The sequence below is a fragment of the Neomonachus schauinslandi genome, chromosome 9 (genome assembly GCF_002201575.2).
Source record: "Neomonachus schauinslandi chromosome 9, ASM220157v2, whole genome shotgun sequence".
In the NCBI taxonomy this organism is placed as follows: domain Eukaryota; kingdom Metazoa; phylum Chordata; class Mammalia; order Carnivora; family Phocidae; genus Neomonachus; species Neomonachus schauinslandi.
The window spans coordinates 14,509,331-14,531,806 of NC_058411.1; the positions used below are offsets into that span (position 1 = coordinate 14,509,331).

The 22,476-nt window shown below is 36.3% G+C and overlaps 1 protein-coding gene across 3 annotated transcripts in view; it reads left to right on the forward strand.

Moving 5' to 3' along the window:
* EML5 (EMAP like 5) overlaps positions 1-22,476 on the forward strand; it is a 162,384-nt gene that overhangs the window by 75,720 nt on the left and 64,188 nt on the right. For all 3 annotated transcript variants that reach the window (XM_021679813.1, XM_044918168.1, XM_044918167.1), the window contains exons 11-19: positions 3,482-3,649; positions 4,321-4,427; positions 4,765-4,883; positions 6,162-6,348; positions 12,098-12,203; positions 13,723-13,816; positions 14,742-14,842; positions 20,316-20,518; positions 21,132-21,243. In XM_021679813.1, the coding sequence (XP_021535488.1) occupies positions 3,482-3,649; positions 4,321-4,427; positions 4,765-4,883; positions 6,162-6,348; positions 12,098-12,203; positions 13,723-13,816; positions 14,742-14,842; positions 20,316-20,518; positions 21,132-21,243 (1,197 nt within the window). The remainder of the gene's footprint in view (positions 1-3,481; positions 3,650-4,320; positions 4,428-4,764; positions 4,884-6,161; positions 6,349-12,097; positions 12,204-13,722; positions 13,817-14,741; positions 14,843-20,315; positions 20,519-21,131; positions 21,244-22,476) is intronic.

Consider the following 22,476-nt stretch of genomic DNA (forward strand, 5'->3'; position numbering starts at 1 on the left):
CAGTACTTGGCACTGCCACACTTTTTAATTTGTGTAAATCTAATTAGTATAAATGATGTCACATTGTGGTCTTAATTTACATTTGTCTAACTAATGAGATTGATCATCTTTCCCATTATTTTTTGGTTTTCTGCATTTCCTCTCCTCTTCTGTCAAATACAGGTTAATATCTCTTGCCTATTTTTCTATAGAGTTGTTTTCTTTTACTAATTTTTTGAAGTTTTTTCCAATACTCTAGATACAAATGATTTGTAATTTTTATGGGTTGCAAATGTCTTTTCCCAGTTTATGACTTACTATAATTATCACAATGACTTACTATAATAATTACTGTCTTTTCTTGACCAGTTGTTAATGTAGTCGAATCTGTTTATCTCTTTTTTTAATGAATAGTTTGGTTTTGTGTTTTAAAATATTATTACACTAAGGTTAGAAAGATAGTCTCATATATTTTATAAAAAAGTATTAAGGTCAGAGTGGCTGACTGGCTCAATCTGAGGAGCATGTGACTCTTGATCTTGGGGTTGCAAGTTCAAGCCCCACATTGGGTGTAGAGATTACTTAAAAAAATCTACACTTGATCTTAGCCAAAAGGCCAAGAAGCGATAAAAAAATTTTTTAAAAATCTTAAAAAAAAAAGGATTAAATTCATTAAAACATAGTTAAATGGGAAAAAATCTTTTGTCATATTGCTATAATTTTTGAAGAGATTTAGATCATATTAATTTTGTGTTAAAATGTACTTTAAAACAAATTAGAAAAGAAATGGGATCATCAAAACAAATATTTCAGTATATTGCTTTACCCTCACCAAGAATTATCATCCCCTTCTCCTTTAAATTAGGAAAGTTTCTACGACCATTCTAGCTTGCTTTGATAAATCTTCTCTCTGAGATACCAGTTGTTTGATGACACACTCTTTAAGCCTTAACTGTTCTTTTATCATTTCCTGTCATGGGCCAGAGTTTTCACAGTTAAGGGACTTGGAGAGCTTATAACCTAATTTATATTAGGATGGAAACGGAGTCCAAGAAAGGTTAAGTGATGTGCTCAAGCTTCTGTGCTGTTAAGCCATCAAGCTGACACTTAGCTCTAGTCTTTTTATTTCAACTCCAGTATTCTTTACACATCATACTTTTGTCCCCTTTTATAATTAAAAGGGTTGGAGTCATGTTCATGCCCTCTCATTTCCTTCACTACTCTTCTTCCCTCCTCTACAATCTGGTATTCCAACTCAACTATACAGGCATAGTAAAGGGAAATGAAATCTTTGTCTTTCTTTTTCTTTCTTTCTCTTTCTTCAGGTATTTAATGAATATTTCCTACATACCAGGCACTAGGGATATAGAGTAAACAAGATGCCATCCTGTCCTAAGGAGCTTATAGTTTATTACAAGAATTAATAAGTAAATAGACCATTACTTTTCAGTGTCATAAGTGTAATCACAGGGAGTTCTGGAGACATGTAGGACAATATACTTGGTCTTGGTGAGTCAGAGTCACTTGATGAAAGATGTTACATTTAGTTCACTTTTAAAATATCTGTTTATCATAGTTAAGCAGTTCTGGTTATTAGATAATTATTAAAATAGTCCCTTTGATTAGAAATAATTGGTTTCCCTTAGACTTATTCTACAATTTTTTTGTTAAGCTGCCTTGGGTTTTTTTTTTTTTTTTTTTAGGATTTTTTATTTATTTATTTGACAGAGAGAGACACAGCAAGAGAGGGAACACAAGCAGGGAGAGTGGGAAAGGAGAAGCAGGCCTCCTGCAGAGCAGGGAGCCCGATGCAGGGCTCGATTCCAGGACCCTGGGATCCTGACCTGAGCCAGAGGCAGACGCTTAACGACTGAGCCACCCAGGCGCCCTGCCTTGGTTCTTTCTTAGAGAGGGATTGATCTTTAAAAAGTCACAGAATATAATTTGGAAGAGGCTTATAGGATTATTTACACCTCTCTTGGGGCTATTGCCCAGTTTGGTTAATTCGAATAGTGGCTCATATACCTAACATTGTCATGTACCTAAACATGACAATGTTAGTACATCTTAAAAACTTGGAATTTGGTTTCCTGGAATCTCTGGCTTTACCTTTTAAGACTCTCTGGTGGCTAAGAGTACTTAAAAGACCCCATCAAAGAAAGTAATAGCCTAAGTCCTCTTCATGGGCAAATAATGCATTCTCATATAGAGGGATGGGACTAAATCTTACCTTATTAGACTTTCCTAGGTGAACTGTGGCAAGTTACCCATCTAGAAAGTCACTTCTATTAAGCTGCATAAAAAAATTGGTTCCTAAAATAACAGCATTGCTATTAAGCAGCAAATTGTAATTTAGATGAGTTTTGGTCAAATCTTTTATGCTTTGATTAAGATGGCTATCCCTAAATTCATGGCCAATGTGAAAGTTTATCTCCAGATTTTGATTGATGGAGCTTCGTCATCCTGACAGGACTTCTATAACTTAATTTAAAAATTTAAAACATTCTCAAAATGAAGCCAAACATTACTGTATCCAGTATACTCTAACAGAGGTGTGTATATGTTGTCAAATATCAGGTTTATCCTAGCAGGATATAGAGAATATTTTCTGAACTTAGAACCACAAAAATGGTTCTTGTCATCACACAGATTTTTTTTTAAATTAACCACAAAGTTAGGTAGTTCCTTTACAGTTAGAGAAATTTGGTGTATACCACCTTAACCAAATGATACAACTTAACATCACTAATGATAGAACTGTGCCCCTTGAAATGATGTATCCAAAAGGGTACAATATCACGTATGCCAAAAAACACACCATCTGAATCTAATCATGAAGAAACACATTAGACAAACTTACGTTGAAGAACATTATACAAAACATATAAATTTAAAGAATTACTATAAGGGACAGTTTTTTTGGGACAACTGGGCATATTTTATTTTGATGAATATGGTGTATTACATTGATTTTTGACTATTGAAGCAACCTGCATTCCTGGCATAAATCCCTTTTGGTCATGTTGTGTATTCCTCTTTATATGTTGCTGTATTAAGTTTGAAAGTATTTTATTGATGGCTTAAGTTTTAAAAGGATCCTCTGGCTGCTAGGACTAGGGAGTACTGGGGGTGGAGTAGACTGGTTCAGTTTCACTTAGGACCAAAGGCCTCAGGCCAGAACATTCAAATTTCCTTATATGGAAATAGTTGATGCCTTTGTGGCTGCAGGCTTTTCTCAAAGCAGTAAGAAAATGCCTCACAACCCTGGTGGTTCCTACCAAATTATATTGTGAATCAGTAGAGCAAATATTTACATCCTTTGATGTAGACTCATTCATTTGTTCATTCAACAAATTTTGAATTAATATTTTTACCCTTTGATCATAATTAAGATAATGGAGGGAGGATGTATTGGTGGTTCAGGGATAGAAATTGTTGTTTGAAGTGGTATTTTCATGTGTTGGCATTTGTTTATCAATTTAAAGGCATATTTTTGTTATAGGGGCCAAGTTTAAAAAATATATTGGCCATTCGGCTCACGTAACAAATGTCAGGTGGTCACATGACTATCAGTGGGTTATTTCTATTGGTGGAGCAGATCACTCTGTCTTTCAGTGGAAATTTATTCCTGAAAGAAAACTAAAAGATGCTCTTCACATAGCACCCCAAGGTGAGTAGTACACACTGCCTAAAGAATTTCTCTGTCAAAAAACTTCACTAACCCCAAAGTAACAATTTTACTATTGAAGTGTAATCTAGCCTTATAATTAACAGTATAGTGGAAATTTTAAATTTACTAGTGGAAATTTTAAATTAAAATACTAGGCGTATATGTTTAGAGTCAGATGTCAGAGCATGCAATACAAAGTACTTTTGCATGCATTTTAATCCACCCAACAATGAGTGAAGAAACCATTATATTATCAAAACAAACATTTAATATATTCATGGGGAGATAGGTATCTAGGTTTCATGTATGGTTTTTTCACGAAGAAAAATTAATGTCAATTCATTTGTTGCATATAGTATTTTCTAGAGATTTTTCACGTTAATTATAGGTTATATTCACTTATGTTTGCACCAACATTTAAGTTTGATGTAGCAGCCACTGGGTGCCAGTGAAGGAACTTAAAGTAGTGTTGAGTTTGCAGTGAGTGAAGAGGGAGGTAATCTGTAGTACAGTTTACTGACATCTGTGTCACTTGAATAGATAATTTCATTTGTTGTTTTATGGCTTGTCACCCTGTCAGTTGGCACAGCTCTTAATCATTAATTTTGCAGTGCTGTTTTGAAAATGAATGTTCTTCAAACAAGTAATGTTTCATTTTTTAAAAACTGCAGAAAGTCTGGCTGACTCTAATAGTGATGAATCAGATTCAGATCTGTCTGATGTTCCAGAGCTGGATTCTGAAATTGAACAAGAGACACAGCTTACCTATCGTCGGCAGGTAATTATTACCATCACATGATTTTCAAATATGCCTGTATTCTGTTTGCCTATAGCTTTTTGTCACAGTACACTCCCATTTATTCTCTTTAGAATATTTTCTTATGAAGTATAAGAATTTTGTGAAGCACTGAATACATATTTGTCAGTGTGATACATAGAAAATGTAAGTTTGTTATTTCCAAGGAAGGAAATTTCATAAAATACCTTCCTATTTAAGATAAGTGTTAAAACTTTAGTGACCAATAGTAACCAAGTGTCTGAAAGTTACATTAGGAATTTGTGAACACCTTTATTTATATTCTAATAGTATTTTTACTTATGTACATTATTTAAAGGTTTACAAAGAAGATCTACCTCAGCTTAAAGAACAGTACAAGGAGAAACAAAAAAGTGGTACTTCTAAAAGAAGAGAGCGGGCTCCAGGAAATAGTATTCGATTACACTTTGTTCACGGGTATGAAACAACTCTTTTTCATTTATGTGTTTGCATCTTGGTTCACATTTAGTAGCTGTGTGACTTTGAGCAAATCACTTTACCTCTCTGTGCCTCTTTCCCCATCTGTAAAGTGAAGGTAACAGTACCTACTTCATAGGGTTCTGATGAGGAGTAAATAAGTCAGTGTTTGTGGTGACTTAGAATATTGTCCTGCACATAATAAGCACTATATGAGTGTTTATAATAATTTATCTTATGAAAATTTAGTATTAATATTTATAGACATGGATCTCTTTAAACAAAGTAAGTAAAATATAAGAGATTATTATCTCCCCTAAATAATTCTGATTTGGAATTATATTGTGACCTTTTTTGGAGCCTGCATTTAGTCTTTATATTTTAATTTTTTTTTATATATATATATTTTTTATATTTTAATTTTAGTAAAATATGGTTTCTGGATTTTCTTAGAACGTCAGCAATACAAGTCTCACATTTCATCCTAGAACAGTTCTCCAATTCAGCCCTTCCTGTCCCTTCTACCTAGTAATCGTTTTCTTACCTGACTGATAATGCTTTCAGGAATTTAAAAAAGGATTCATTTAGCAAGAATATTTTATCTCCATTGTTAAAATAGGCAGTATTTCCATACAGTTACATATTGTACATTGAGTTTCTTTGAAGCTCAAAGAAAGGTTACTACAAATGGAATTGTATTGACCATTTTTAAAAGGTTCAGCTTTTTTTTTTTTGGATGTGTATAATATTTTTAAATTGTTGTTTGAACATTTTTGGAATATATATTCTCATGGTTCAACAATGCGTATAAAAGCATACAGTTTGAATATCCTTCTCCCAGGGAGCTCCCCTCTGCTTGCTAGATGGGAGACTGCCAGATTCATGAATCTTTTAATAAAACCAATTATATCTTCAAAAAAAAAGAAAAAGAAAATCTTCCCAGCTCTGCCCTCCCAGGCATCATTTTTCACCCTCCTAGAGCAGTTCTATACCCTTTCATTTGTAAAAGAGCATCAATTTTTGTTTTATAGTACACAAATTTAATAATACACTTATGCAAGTAGTAGTATACTATATATATTTTTCTGCACCTTTTTTCATTCATTATTATAGCTTGGATTTAGCTATTTGCAATCAGAGAAGTTCATAAAAGTTTATGGAATTCAAGATACTTGTATTTTGTTTTAGTTGTTTAGTATCTTGTAAAACTCTGTATAGTCTGTATTTACCAGATAAAAGGCTACGGTTAATTTTATATGATATGTTTTCTATTTTCAGTTACAGAGGTTATGACTGTCGAAGTAATCTGTTTTATACTCAAACTGGTGAAATTGTGTACCATGTAGCAGCAGTGGGTGTCATTTACAATCGACAGCAGAACACACAGCGCTTTTACCTGGGTCATGATGATGATATTCTCTGCCTGGCCATTCATCCTTTGAAAGACTATGTGGCAACAGGGCAGGTAGGTTAGACCTTTGTTTGGATTTACAGTTAGTTTAGTCCACTTTAAAAAAAAAAAATCTAGGGCGCCTGGGTGGCTCAGATGGTTAAGCGTCTGCCTTCGGCTCAGGTCATGATCCCAGGGTCCTGGGATCGAGTCCTGCATCGGGCTTCCCGCTCCTTGGGAGCCTGCTTCTCCCTCTGTTTCTCTCTGTCTCTCATGAATAAATAAATAAAATCTTTAAAAAAATTAAAAAATTTAAAAAAAATCTATCTTTCGTTTTCTAGGAAATGAAGAATAATGAATTCTTTAGAATGGGATTTTATTTTCATATTACAAATAAAATTTATTCCAACTTTTTTCTTACACTTTTCCCTTGAGTTATATTGTTTTGATTATTATTATTATTTATTTGGAACTAAGCTCTGGCTTGTCTTCTGTCAGGATATATTTTTTTAAAATTTGTGAGTAAACATAGAAAACAAAGACTAGAAATCTGGTTTCTTTGAATTATCTAAAGTAATAAAATTAACAAACATTCTGTGACAGGATGACTTTTTATTTTACAGCCATGATATTTACCTAATCAGGTTTACCAAAGTACAAAGCAAAAATGTTGAAATAGAAAACACTGGGAAAAGTCTTAACTGCTATTTCTCTATATGGATATTTTTAGAGAAGGAGGAAAAGGGTGATATTTATAAATATTCTTTCTATATGTAAGCACTTTACTAGTTTCTTAGTATATATGATTGACCCTTAACAACATAAGTTTGAACTCCATGGCTCCACTTACATGTAGATTTTTTACAGTACTGTAAATGTTTTCCTTATGATTTTCTTAACATTTTCTTTTCTCTAGCTTACTTTATCATAATAATATAGTATATAATACATGTAACTTACAAAATTATGTTTACTGACTATGTTATTGGTAAAGCTTCTGGTCAACAGTTAGGCTATTAATAGTTAAGTGTTTTGAGGGGCACCTGGGTGGCTCAGGCGGTTAAGCATCTACCTTTGGCTCAGGTCATGATCCCAGGATCCTGGGATTGAGCCCCATGTCCAGCTCCCTGCTCAGCGGGGAGTCTGCTTCTCCCTCTAACCCTCCCCCCTGCCCATGCTCTCTCTCTCTCAAATAAATAAGTAAAATCTTTAAAAAAAAAAATAGTTAAGTGTTTCGAGAGTCCAAAGTTATATGTGGATTTTTGACTGTGCAGGGGTTGGAACCCCTAACCCCCATTTGTTCAAAGATCAGTTGTATTTTACAACTGTATTTTACTCTCACCTCACCTCTGTGAGAGTGAAATCATTTCCATTTACAAATGAGGAAGTTTAGGTCTGAAGAAATTATTTTCTCAAAGATCTTTCAGCTAATAAATGGTAAGGCTTAAAGCTCCCTTAGTGTGTCTGGCTTTTTAAACACTGTGTAAATATACCTTCTAGGGTATATTGAGGTAGGGCTGGGCAACTTGCATTACTCTATTCAGCTTTCCTAAAAGGTGAGAAATCTCTTCCCTCTTTCTTTCCATCTTCCCTCCCTCTGTTTGTGCCTCCCTCTTGGTCTTTCTCTCTCTTTCTCCTTCCTCGCCTCCCTCCTTTTTCTCCCTCCTTTCTTCCATTTCTTGAAAAAATTCATAGAGCACATGCTGTGTACCAGGAAATGTGCTGGGAATATAAAGATAAATAAGATATGTTCTTGCCATGGTAAGCATTCATATTCTGAAGGAGAAGACATACATGCAAGAAAAATCATGATACAAGGTTATAAGTATAGAGCAGGGCTTCTTAACCTTGGCACTACTGACATCTTGGGCCAGATAATTCTTTTTTTTTTTTAAGATTTTATTTATTTATTGGTCAGAGAGAGAGCACGCACAAGCAGGGGGAAGCAGGCGGAGGGAGAAGCAGTCTCCCACTGAGCAAGGAGCCCGATGCGGGACTTGATCCCAGGACTCTGGGATCATGACCTGAGCCGAAGGCAGCCGCTTAACTGAACCACCACCCAGGCATCCCTTGGGCCAGATAATTCTTTGTTGTGAGGATAATTGCATTGTTGTGTACAATGCAATCCTATGTATTGTAGTATGTTTAGCAGCATCCCTGGCATCTACTCACTAGATGTCAGTAACAGCATCCATCCAGTTGTGACAACCGAAAATGTCTTCACAGAGGGGAGGGGGGTGGGGGGGATGGGTTAGCCTGGTGATGGGTACTAAAGAGGGCACGTTCTGCATGGAGCACTGGGTGTTATACGCAAACAATGAATCATGGAACACTACATCAAAAACTAATGATGTAATGTATGGTGATTAACATAACATAATAAAATTTTTAAAAAAGTATGCCCACAGGACATCCCTGGATACCTACTGCAGAGGAGGCAAAACTTTACCTCTAGACATCCTAGGTTTTCAGCGGGGGTCTTTAATAAAAAAACAAATTAACAAAGAAAAACAAAAAGTTTATTAACAGGTGTAGAGCACATCACGTTGGAGAAATCTAAACCCAAGTAACTCAAAATGGTGGCTTAGAATTTCAGCATATATAGAAAACAGTAGACTGGTAGAGAAATGACAGGACAAAGGAAAGCAGTTTTAGGCTTCCAAGGGCGACACACTGTGAGAAGGTATATATGGGACAAAATTCTTAGAGTAAGGTTTCTTTGCACATTCCTCTTATGCTGTCTCTGGGCTGAGTCTGTCTCCAGTAAAAGGAGAATTTATATAATCAACAGGTTGTACACCTTAAACTTATGCAATGTTATATGCCAATTATATCTCAGTAAAGTTGAAAAAACTATATACATAATATACCACATCTTCTTTATCCATTCCTCTGTCGATGGACATCTGGGCTCTTTCCATAGTTTGGCTATTGGGGATATGCTGCTGTAAACATTGGGGTGCAAAACAGAGGATCACAGGGGAAGAGAGGAAAAAATAAGATGAAACCAGAGAGGGAGACAAACCATAAGAGACTGTTAATCATTGGGAACAAACTGAGGGTTGCTGGAGGGGAATGGGGTGGAGGGATGGGGTAACTGGGTGATGGACATTAAGGAGGGCATGTGATGTAATGAGCACTAAGTATTATATAAGACTGATGAATCATAGACCTGTACCTCTGAAACCAATAGTACATTATATGTTAATTAATTGAATTAAAAATTTTTTTAAAAAGCAGTAGATGTCATGGGGAAGGACAATTCAGATTAGCTGCCACTGTCAAGAGCTCACAATCTAGTATGAGTTGGATGAATTACTGTCTATATACAATTCACTAAAAATTTACTAAAAACATACTCATTTAGGTATCTTATGGGTAACTCAGATTCAGCATGTCCAGAATGGAGATAAATGAGGTGAAGCTTTCCTTGTATTTCCTACTTAGAACGTGACGCTGTATTAACCTGGTTGCCTAAGCCCTAGAGTTTGACTTGTTCTCCCTCACACATTATAGCCAGTCAGTCCCAGAGTTACATCCAAGATTTTCCCTGAATATAGTTCAGTTCTCTACCATGAATGTATCTCTGCTTTGTCATTTTGTATTTATATCTTACCTTATCTCTGCTGGCAATTCTGTGCTTCAGGATTTCTAATCTTTTGTTATAACCAACCAACTAGTCTTACATCTTCAGATTTTTCCACCTAACCATTTCCCCAATCCACTAATAATCTTTCTTTTCTTCTTTATTTTCTTCTTAGTAGCTTTTACGCTAATGTGTAAGCTCACTAGCATGCAGTTCAAGACATTTAACCTAGGCCAATAGACTCCTTATCTCTTACCAGTTACCTCCTTGTAAACTCTGCTCCTACCTTTTGAGCTATTTAGAATTTGTCCATGTATACTACTGCTTCACATCTTTTCCTTAGTTCCCTCCTCTGGAAAATTCTTACCCTCCAGTTCTGTTCAACCCTCCAACTTTATCTAATTTCTACTCCTTTTACGACTTAGGTTAAGTAACGTATCTGAAAACTTGCCTAACCTCACCCTTCTCCCCTCATCCCTGACTGACATGCCCCAAGTAGGCTCTAAAAACACTCATTCTGTTATTACTTTCGCCAGCACTGAACATGGTGTTATCCAAGCTTCCTCACATATTAGCTGTGGGGAAATTACCTAGCCTCTCTATGCCTGTTTCAAAATAAGGATACTGGGGTGCCCGGGTGCCTTCATTTCAGGTCATGATCCTGGGGTCCTGGGATCAAGCCCTGTGTCAGCCTCTCTGCTCATTGGAAAGTCTGCTTCTCCCTCTTCTTCTGTGCTCTCTCTCTCAAATAAATAAAATCTTTAAAAAAAAAATAAGGATACTATCGGTGCCTATCTCCTAGAATTGCTTTGATTGTTAAGTGAGTCAGTCCTTGTAAAGTGTTTAGAAAAGTTTCTGGGACATAAGCCAGTTCTCCATAAATATTAGCCTTTGTTGTTATCATCATCATTGTTTCCATGTGAGATGTCCAGTAGGCAATTGGAAATGTAAGTCTTAAATTCAGAAGAGGGCCACCTGCGTGGCTCAGTCAGTTAAGCGTCTGCTTTTGGCTCAGATCATGATCCCAGGGTCCTGGGATCGAGTCCCGCATCGGGCTCCCTGCGCAGCGGAGAGCCTGCTTCTCCCTCTCCCTCTGCCTGCCGCTCCTCCTGCTTGTGCTCTCTCTCTGTCAAATGAATAAATAAAATCTTTTTTAAAAAAAAAATAAAGGGGCGCCTGGGTGGCTCATTCGTTAAGCGTCTGCCTTCGGCTCAGGTCATGATCCCGGGGTCCTGGGATCGAGCCCCGCATTGGGCTCCCTGCTCAGCAGGGAGTCTGCTTCTCCCTCTGACCCTCCCCTCTCTAATGCTCTCTCTATCTCATTCTCTCTCTCAAATAAATAAATAAAATTTTTAAAAAAAAAAAATACCACACTCTGCAGAAGTTCAGTAGAAAACTTAACAATCACGGGGAACATTTGGCTGAAAAACCTAATGAAATATTGGCTGATGGGGGTCTTGTCGTTTGTTATGTCTTTATATAAAATCAGTGTCAAAATTAATAATAATTGTCAGCTATATTGATTATTTTGGGAGTTGTCTTTACAGGCAAAGCTGTTCTATCTCTTCATCCTCATAGTTAAAGACAGTGATCACTTGAGTCTAAAGGAATAATTACGAATTATAGTTTACCTGTATATTAGTGAACATATAACCCAAGTTAAAACATAAGTGATAGCATCTGTTCACAGTCGTGCTTGGTACTTTAATACTTTAACCCCTCTGTATCTCTCTGTTTATACCATTATCCTGGCCTAGAATGTACTTGCTTCTCTTTTTATCTGAGACTGAGCTTCTGAAGGCCCAGGTCAAGTATCATCTCTTCCAATTCCTTATAATCTTTTCATCTTCATTAAGCCTATGTTATCAGATATTCTAATTTAACTGAAAATATCTTGTTTTCCTAATGAGTTTGCAAAATTTTCCTGAATGTCTTATGCTCATTGTATCTAGCATGGGAACACAGCCAATTATAGGCACTCAGTAAGCATTATCTTTATTGTGATGTATAGGATCAGATTTGTGAGTCACATAGCACATTTCTAGAAACAGTAAGCCTAGCCTCATTAGCACTTCAAAAAATGTAATAAATGTCAGTCACATATATGATCTGCTTTATATTTTTCATTTGATAAATGCCTGTAACAGATAAGACAAAGACTGTAAAATCTCCTGTTTTATTTCCTTTTAATAGATAAGAAAAGTAATTGTATGACTTTTGTAATTCTTTCTATTGTAGGTAGGTAGGGATCCCTCAATTCACATATGGGATACAGAGACCATTAAACCATTGTCAGTATTAAAAGGCTGCCACCAATATGGTGTCTGTGCTGTTGATTTCTCAGGTAAGGATGCTTTCTGTCTCAGTAAGAATGACCAAAATGCAGAGGTGATATATAGCATTATAGTCTAAATTGGTGTTACCTAAACTTGTCACATAGCTATGACCTTCACAGTTGTTTTCAAGTGTATAGTCCTAACCAAACAGAGAGTGTGGGTTTGCTGGCTGGCTTATAATTTAATGACTATTATTTTTAATACCCATTAATACAAACATGTTTCTATTTAAAAATGTCTACATAACATCTAAAACCATCTGAATTACCCACTAGTGGTATGTATCTCCCACTTTGGGCAAATCCCAACGTCACAATATTTTACAGCCACAGAGTAAACTGAAAATGTTTAGGGTAAAAGCTAAGAAAGAAAGAGGTGAACATTGAAATATGTGTTTTATAACATTTCTACGAAGTGACAATTCCAAGCTATCTTATAAAAATAATTTCAAACCATTTTAGCTCTTTGCTGTGTATTTAAAAGTTTAGGGGCACCTGGGTAGCTCAGTCGCTTAAGCATTGACTTTAGCTCAGGTCGTGATCTCAGGGTCCTGGGGAGTCTGCTTCTCCCTCTCTTTCTCCCCCCCCCCCCGCTCATGTGTTCTCTCTCTCTCTTTCTCTCTCTCTCTCAATAAAATCTTTTTAAAAAAAAAGTTTAACAAATACACATAGAGCTACAATGAAAGCTAGGGTGTGGATTGGGAAGAGGGTAGAAATACCATTGATAGAGGATTTCATTTTAAGGAACAGTAAATTTGTACTTTCTGCTGCTCTAACTGAAATGAGAGTCAATTATTGGGGGGAAGCATAAATATGCATTTAGGGATCTAAAAGTCAAGAAATAAGATTAATGGCAAACTAAAGGAGTCAACAAGAACAATATCACTAGTAATGATAACGAAATGAGGTTTGCAAAAAGTGGCCGAGTGGCAAATGTTTAACTGTAGTTTGAGCCTTTGCAACCTGTAAACATGTGCACAGCTGTCAGCATGACTGACTTAGCTCAGTCATTTGTCCAACACCTTCATTACTTGTTTGATAATAGTAACAAATAATATAATTGACCTTAACTGAAAACAGTCCTATTAATGATGAAACATGGTTGTAACCTACATCTTTTTTCATTCAATTAACTTTTCATAATCACTGAGTCCTATATCACAATAGAGTTCTTACAGTAAATTTAATTGAAGTAAATCTTTCCTTCTTTATTTTCCTTTCCTTCTCATTTTAAAATCTCTTTTTTCCACTTACCTTCCTCCTTCCCTCCATTCTACTCTGGTGGAGAAATAAGGAAAACAAGGTCAAAAAAAGATGTTGACAATATTTAGATGCTTTAAGAAATTATTCTTCCCCTGCTTACAAATTCTGGTTCTTTTTATAGCTATGTGTGTGCATGCTTAACATTTAACATCATTTTATACAATTTTAAATATGGTGCTGTGGTTTTAGAATATATACTGAATGGTTTTTATCTTCTGAATGTTAATGGTCAGTCTCTCTCTCTCTCTCTCTCTAATTTTTATAGCGGATGGGAAACGCTTGGCTTCAGTTGGAATAGATGATAGCCACACTATTGTGCTGTGGGACTGGAAGAAAGGAGAGAAACTTTCAGTAGCAAGGTGGGGAAAAATCTTGATATCACACTGGCAAAATAATGAAATTACTTAAAAGTTTTTTCAGTTAAAACAGTTTTGAAATCAAACGTAACCTTTTTTTTAAATTGCGGCTGTCTTTATTACCATTGAATAAATAGTATAATCATGGTAAAAAGACAAATGATTTAAGAATTCATTAGTAGGTTTATCCCTTGTGAACCTGCTTTTACTGTAATAAGACACTGGAAGTAGCTGTTATCTAAACTTTTAATTTATAGGGAAAGTGAATTCTGTACAGTAAACTACGATGTAGCCATTGGAAATGCTCAAATCTTATATTTGAGTGACAGATGATACGTACACATGTATATCATAAAGAAGCTATAGACTATGTGTATTTTCTGTCACATTTTCCATTTTCTAAATTTTCCACTATGAGCATGTATTATTTTTATAATAAAAATATTAACAATTGCTTTAAAGGAGGAAATAGTCAAGTGTCAGATTATTTTTTTTAACATCCTATTTAACTTTTAAAATAGAGATAAATGCTTTTTTCAGTACATAGACAATGGCCAAATAAAACATAGTTTAAGAGGAACTTTGTGTTTGGAATGGCTATATTAAGCTGTAAAAAAGTATTATAAAAATTTTTTCTGTAACTGATTCATGCCACAATTCCCTATGCACAGTACTATAGTAGGTGCTATCCAAAAGAAGTTCAGTTCTCACTTTCCTATGTTTGGAGATTACGTTGAGAAGAATTAAATTAAAATTATGACAAAATAACAAATGTACAAATGCATGATTACATAGCCCAAACCTGAGAGATAAGTGGGCGAAGGATTCAGTAATGGAGTAATCAAAAATAGGGTATGGATTATTAGGCAAAAGATTATTATAGGAGAGATTTATCTTCAGAGTTAAAACATTTTGGTATTTTTTTCAGAGGGAGTAAAGATAAGATTTTTGTTGTAAAGATGAACCCATACGTGCCTGATAAATTAATTACAGCTGGAATTAAACACGTGAAATTTTGGCGTAGAGCAGGTAAGGAAGTTCTTTTTTACTCCTTTGAAAGAAATTATTACTTTTAAAAGTGATTTAGCTAAGTGCAGTGCAGTATTCTAGATTGGGTCCTGAAACAGAAAGGAGACATTAGTGGAAAACAGGTGAAATGAGTTCAGTTAATAGAAATGCACCAAACATATTGGTTTCTTAGTCTGTAGTTATGTAGGATGTTAACATTAGGGGGAATTGGGCAAGGAGTATACAAGAATACTCTGTTACCTTTTTATTGTTTATGAAAATCTAAAATTATCCAAAATATTTGTTTTTTCAAGTGATTCACAACTGTCTTGATATATTTTAAACAAATGTAAGGTTGATTTTATTGTTATTTATTGATTACATTAATGTAGTATTCGTATTTTCAAAAGGGTTTAACTTGGGGCACCTGGGTGGCTCAGTAGGTTAAGCATCTGCCTTCAACTCAGGTCATGGTCTTGGGTCCTGGGATTGAGCCCCGCTTTGGGCTCCCTGCTTAGCAGGGAGTCTGCTTCTCCCTCCCCCTGCACACTCCCCCTCCTCTCTCAAATAAATAAATAAAATCTTTTTTTAAAAAGTGTTTAACTTAGGAGATTAATCAAGTGATATCCAGACTCCTTTCTTCTTCTGTTAAAGACAAGTTTTTTAGTATAAACTGAAAATGAAAAATTTTGTAAAAGTTCTTTTATGCTATAAAATGATACAGAAACGGAATGTTGTATAACTAGTCATTTGTAACTGTAGATTAGGAGCTGTGGAAGTTCCTATTTTAAAATAAAAAATGTCTCTTTTCTAAATAAAATAGTACACTTATAAATTCCACCAGTTTGATATCAAAGTCTCAGCATACTTAAACCTTTCAGATAAAATACACAAATATAGGAAGAAGTAAAACATAAATAACAATAGTTTTAGTGAAGACATTTCCCAAGTTCAAGTTACTTTCAAATGGTAAACTACATAGAACATGAATTGATTTTCACACTTGGATTTAATACTTTATCACAAACTCATCAGATCATAGTGTATATACGTTTACAAAGTAAAAAAGTATTTTCACATTTTTATTCCCATATATTTAAATAAAATTTTAGAATACCTTATTTATCTAGAATTGCAAATACCAAGCAAGCAATGCTTATTATTTCTGTCTTGAAAAAAAAAAAAGCCTATGAATTTCTTTGAAATAAGAGACAATGGAAGTAAATAGCCTTAGAATGAAGAGATTTACAATTGAATGACTTTTTTTCTTAAGTTTGATTAGTCATAGTAGACCTGAAACTGAACCATAAAGATAAATGTTAAAACTTTGATGTGCCTTTCAGCCTTCCTTACTTCTGGGGCTCTGATCCATGGAGTTCACTAGCAGACTGAGAAATAAGTAACCTCTTTATTAATCTGAGTAAGTGCTAAGCCTCTAAATGCATAACTTGATGTAAATTAAGTAAAAATGGATTCGGCCTAAGGCTAAAAGGGAACTTCTTACCTCCTGTCTCAGAACTAGGCTTTGAGAATTCCAACTCATAAATTATTAAGCTGTCCTCTAAGAAATTTGAACTCTATTCCATGGTTGGTAGGGGCAGGCAGCCACGGAAAGTTTTTGAGTGCAGTGATGATGTGACCTGGTACGATAGGAATATGTTATGCCCTGTCTGTCAGAAAACCCAATTGATTATTTAAACTGTCAGTGGCAAACTCTTTCTGTAAATGGTGAGACAGCAAATATTTTAGACATCCCAGGCCCAAGGACACAATAAAAAATATTATGTAAGTACTTACAGAACAAGAATGAAAACTCCTTCCCTGCTTTATACCCAGTTGCCGTTAACTGGAGACATTGTCTCCAAGATCAACTTGCTGCAGTGAAAGGGACTGGCAGTTTGGGCTGGAGGAACCATAGTCATGCCCCAATGACACATAGGTCCTAGTGTGTTCTTCTTCTCCCAGACAGCCCTACTTTCTCACTTTGGGCAGCTAGCCAGAGTTAAGGCAACTCCTGGGGATTAGAATTCCACTGCTAGGTGCTCAGCAGTTGCCATTAGCAAAGTCCTCAAATTGTAGATCGCAACCAGCTTAGACCCTGGGCAGCTGCTAGTTGGAAGCCAAATGTCAGGGAGGCAGGCTCTGGGAGTAGAGGAGGAAACAGGCATGGCTTCTGTAGCTCACAGTGCTAACCTATGGGCTCTGTACAAACGCAGGTGGTGGCAGGGCTTGGCCCACAGCCTGTAGTTTGCCTCTCCTGCTCCAGATAGACGGTCTGTGCTTTAGGGAAAGCCAGTCCCTTCACTTGTGTCCTAGATCCTTTCTCTTCTCATCTGCTCAAGAACATCAATCCAGTTCTTCTCTTTCTCTCCTACAACATCACTTTTCCCTCTTATTCTTTCCATTCAGCATACAAGTATGGGGTTATTTCTCTATCTTAAATGAATAAAACCAAATGAAAACCCTCCTTCAACTCTACCCTCAAGTTGCTAATCAGTTTCTTATATATGTACTATAATACCTTTAGACTGTTGTTTACATGTTCATTTTGCAATTTATCTTCTTTCTCTTGAGAGAAGTCTAACCTGTTGTTTTTTTTTTTTCCCTTACCACTCTACTTAGTTACCCTTACAAGTTCATGAACTACTCTGGCTGCTATGTTAAGAAAAGACAGGGGTGTCTGGGTGGCTCGGTCGATTAAGCATCTGACTCTTGATTTCGGTTCAGGTCATGATCTCAGGGTCATGAGATCGAGCCTCATGTCAGGCTCTGCGCTCAGAGTCTGCTTGAGACTCTTCCTCTCCCTCTGCCCCTTCCCCCATTCATGCTCTATCTCTAAAGTAAATAAATAAAATCTTAAAAAAAAAAAAAAGGCAGTCTTCTGTATACATTTGGAATATGACCGCTTTTCATCATCTTCCATGCTTACCACCCTGGTCCATGCCACTCTTACCATTTGCCGAGATGATTGAAATAGCCATCTAACTCTTTTCTTCCTTGCCATTCTCTGATGTACTCTCAACCCAGAAATCAGAATGAACCTATTAATAAATGATATGCCAGATTTAATTCCACTAACCACTTCCCATCTCATGCAGGGTAAAAGTTAAATCCTTACGATGGCCTATAATACTGCCTTTGACCTCTGTGGCCTTATCTCCCATTACTACCTCCCTTATTTTCTTTGCTACACCATGCTGACCTCTGGCACTGTTCCTTGAAGGTTCATGTCACATTCCTGTATTTGGGGGCCGTTGCTGATCCCTCTGCCTTGAACAGAAACAGAGCAGAGAATTTTGTTGTCTGTTTTGTTTGTAGCTCTACCCCAGTGCCTTGAATAGTGCCTGGCATATATATTTCTTGAATAAAAGAATGAGTGAGTTCAATTGGAAAAAAATGGGCAAAAGATATCATTAGGTAATGAATGGCCAATTAAATTGGAAAATATGACAAAGCTCATTAATGATCAGAGAAAGGCACATTAAAACCACAATAGGGCGCCTGGGTGGCTCAGTTGGTTAAGCGACTGCCTTCGGCTCAGGTCATGATCCTGGAGTCCCGGGATCGAGTCCCGCATCGGGCTCCCTGCTCGGCAGGGAGTCTGCTTCTCCCTCTCCCACTCCCCGTTTGTGTTCCCTGTCTTGCGGTGTCTTTCTCTGTCAAATAAATAAATAAAATCTTTAAAAAAAAAAAAAAACCACAATAAAATTCAGTTGGTATTTCATATCCCCCAGTCTGACAATACCAACTATTTCTGAAAGGTGGGAAAGAAGAACTCCTTTCACTATTAATGGGAGTGTAAGTTGGTGTATCAACTTTGTAGAACAGTTTGGCAACAGATGATACCTCTTATCTATATGCTTTCCCTTCTGCACATACACTGTGGTCATTCCTAGGCATTCCTAGAGAATCTTGCACTTGTGTAGAAGAGACCTTTACAGGAACGTTTAAAGCAGCATGGAGCACTGGGTGTTACATGCAAACAATGAATCATGGAACACTACATCAAAAACTAATGATGTAATGTATGGTGACTAACATAACATAAAAAAACAAACAAACATTGTTTTCAATAGCAAATGCTTGGAAACAACTTGAGTGCCCATTAATAGGAAAATGAACAGACTGTTAGGTTCATATAATGGAATGTTTATATAGTTATGAAAATGCATAGTGTAGAGGTATAAATCAACATATATAAAATTTCGTAATGGATTATTGGTGATAAAAGCAAGTTGCAAAGGAATACAGTTGACCCTTGAACAACACAGGGAGTTAGGGTGCTGACCCCCTGCACAGTCAAAAATCTGCATATAACTTTTTAAAAATATTTTTACTTATTTGTTTGAGAGACAGTGAGAGAGCACGCACAAGCAGGGAAAGGGGAAGAGGGAGAAGCAGACTCCCTGCTGAGCAGGGAGCCTGACACGGAGCTCAATCCCAGGACCCTGGGATCATGACCTGAGCTAAAGGCAGACGCTTAACTGACTGAGCCACCTGGGTGCCCCAAAAATCTGCATATAACTTTTGACTCCCCAAATACTTCTAATAGCCTACTGTTGACCCAAAGCCTTACCAATGACATAAACAATTAACACACATTTTGTAAGCTATATTTATTATATAGTGTAATCTTACAATAAACTATAACAAAGAAAATATTAAGAAAATCACAAGGTAGAGAAAATACATTTATAGTACTCTGTTGAATAATGTGCAAAAATGGACTTTTGTGCAGTTCAAATCAGTGTTGTGCAGGGTCAACTGTACATGTAAGATGGTATTTATAGAAAATTTTAAAACATGAAAAATATGACATTTTTGCCTAAGACTTTACAAATAGTAGTAAAATGTATTAAAGAATGCATGAAAGTAATCCACATCACATTCAGAATAATAGGGGGTGAAGAAGGGAGATGGGATTGGCATCATGCTTTGGTTGTTTCAGTAATTTTGTGTAGGTTGAGAGGGGAATGTGTTCCTGTAGTATTTTTTATATCTTTCTGTTTTCTTAAATATGTCATAATAAAAATTATGAAGAACAATCAAAAGTGCTGAGGATTGATCAAAGCCGACTTAGTGTACATGTTTTTATCCAAAGAGCTGTGGCCTAAAAGCTGCCATGCATATGGCTGTCTCAGCCAGGCAAGTTACTGATTGAGAGACCTGCATTTTTTTTTTTTAAAGATTTTATTCATTTGAGAGAGAGAGCGAGAGAAACAGCATGACAGGGGAGAGGGTCAGAGGGAGAAGCAGACTTCCCGATGAGCCGGGAGCCTGACGTGGGACTCGATCCCAGGACTTTGGGATCATGACCTGAGCCGAAGGCAGTCGCCTAACCAACTGAGCCACCCAGGCGCCCCGACCTGCATTTTTCTTTTAAAGTTTCCTTACTGTTACACATTTAAACAATTACAGTAGGAAAGAAATTTTATCACTTTAGAATTTTATACCTTTCAAAAGTGGTACTTCTCTGATATTTTTTATGAACCAGGGGGAGGACTGATTGGAAGAAAAGGCTATGTAGGCACACTGGGGAAAAATGACACGATGATGTGTGCGGTGTATGGATGGACAGAAGAGATGGCTTTTTCTGGAACATCCACAGGAGACGTGTGCATCTGGAGAGATGTCTTTCTTGTGAAAACAGTCAAAGCACATGATGGGCCAGTGTTTAGTATGCATGCATTGGAAAAAGTAAGTATTCTGAAGATATTTTTAAGTTAAACATAATTTGATCATGGATTGTAGAGCATTTTCACGGGTAAAGGAATATTGTCTTTCTGCTTAGCTGAGCCACCCATTAATAATCTGTGAACCAGAGTCTTCCTACCTTCTTTTATTCCTCTTTCAAACTCCTGAAGATAGTGAAATGGGTCTGCTGTTAAAAAAGAAAAAGTTTAACTTAATATTTATTAATCTCTTTCTGTGTCAACAATTGCTTAAGTGCTTTATTATCACCGTATCCTGTGAGGTAACTAGTCGTGATCCTGTTTTTGAAGGATGAGGTTATGAAGCTTCCAAGAGAAAATATGTATCTTACTGAAAGTGTTAGAGCTACCTTATGGTTGCAGATTACAAACCTTGATTCTTAAAGTCCTAAAAGTAGATTGTTTAGTGTCCCTGTAAATATTTTTGCAGATTCTGTGCTGATATATAAAAAAACCCAATTGATTCTAATGCTAATTTGTTCACAAGCTGTAACTTTTAGCTGTTAATGTTCTTTCCTCTAGAATTTTTCAACATACGGAAGGTTCTTATTTTTAAAAATATTTAGATCTTTATTAACTTGAAGCTTTTACTTTCAAAGGGATTCGTAACTGGAGGAAAAGATGGTGTAGTAGCTCTTTGGGATGACTCCTTTGAAAGATGTCTCAAGACCTATGCTATAAAAAGAGCCGCTTTGGCACCAGGATCTAAAGGTGATTTGAGGGCGCCTGGGTGGCTCAGTCGGTTAAACATCTGCCTTCAGCTCAGGTCATGATCCCGGGGTCCTGAGATTGTGCCCCACGTCGGGCTCTCTGCTCAGTGGGGAATCTGCTTCTCCTTCTCCCTCTGCCTGCTGCTCTGCCTACATATGCTCTCTCATTCTGTCAAATAAATAAAATCTTTAAAAAAATAATAAGTGATTTGAGATTTAATTTCCTTTGTAGGATAAAAGATTAATTGCTCATTAACATGTGTGGTCACTGAGGTGGAACACATGGAATACCTTTTCCCGTCTTTACTAGATAGGCATCAGGATTTAATGGGAGAAGCCATTTAACTAGAGCCACAATCCATGCTGTCCTTTCAAAAATCTATTTTCTTTGATACAGATGATTAAATATTAACCAAGTACAACATTATTCATGGTAATTTTGATCATTTTTAATGTTTCAAAGAAAATTGCCACATGAGCATCACACTTACTGTACCAGTCAAGAATTTGTTTTTAAGCTTGGCCTTTTGTTTCACATTTGTTTTGTTGACCTTGCCTGTCTATCCCTGCATGCCTGCCCTTTTACCCTTTCTTTCAGTGTATTAAGGTACTACATCACACTGTCTCTGACCTGCAGGCCTTTCTGTATGCTATTACTTTGCCTAGAATTTGCCCTTTCTCCTCCCTCCTGCCTCCTCCAGTTACCTGACCGCACACTCATTTTTCAGATCTCAATAGGGTGATTTCTAACACTTCCATCTCCCCTCCACCCCCTCAAAAAAGGGAAAATTCCCTTACAATTGTCCCTGTTTCAATACACTCCTCACAGAGGGTCTGTTTTCTTCATTGTATGGTCTGTAAGGGCAGGAGCTGTCTCTGTTACGTTTACCAGACATCTCGGAAGCCTTCCTAGGATACAGTAGACATAAATGAATCAATCTTAAGTTGAATTGAATTAAAATTACCAGAATATTGTAGGTGCTCTAAGAAGGTAAGGAGGTGAAGGAGGAGGGGCAAATATAAGAGGAAAAGAAACAGTCATCAGAATAGTAAGTAGTAAAAGATCTGGGATAATAGAGAATTATAGTATGTTTTGAGATTAGTGATTGTTTTGAGATTAGTAAATTCAGTGCATTTATTAGAATACTTAAAAAACAGGGAAAAGCAACCTTGTAATGTGATTTTCACTGTCCAAATAGCATCGTTGGCAATATGTACATCTTTGTATTCTAGT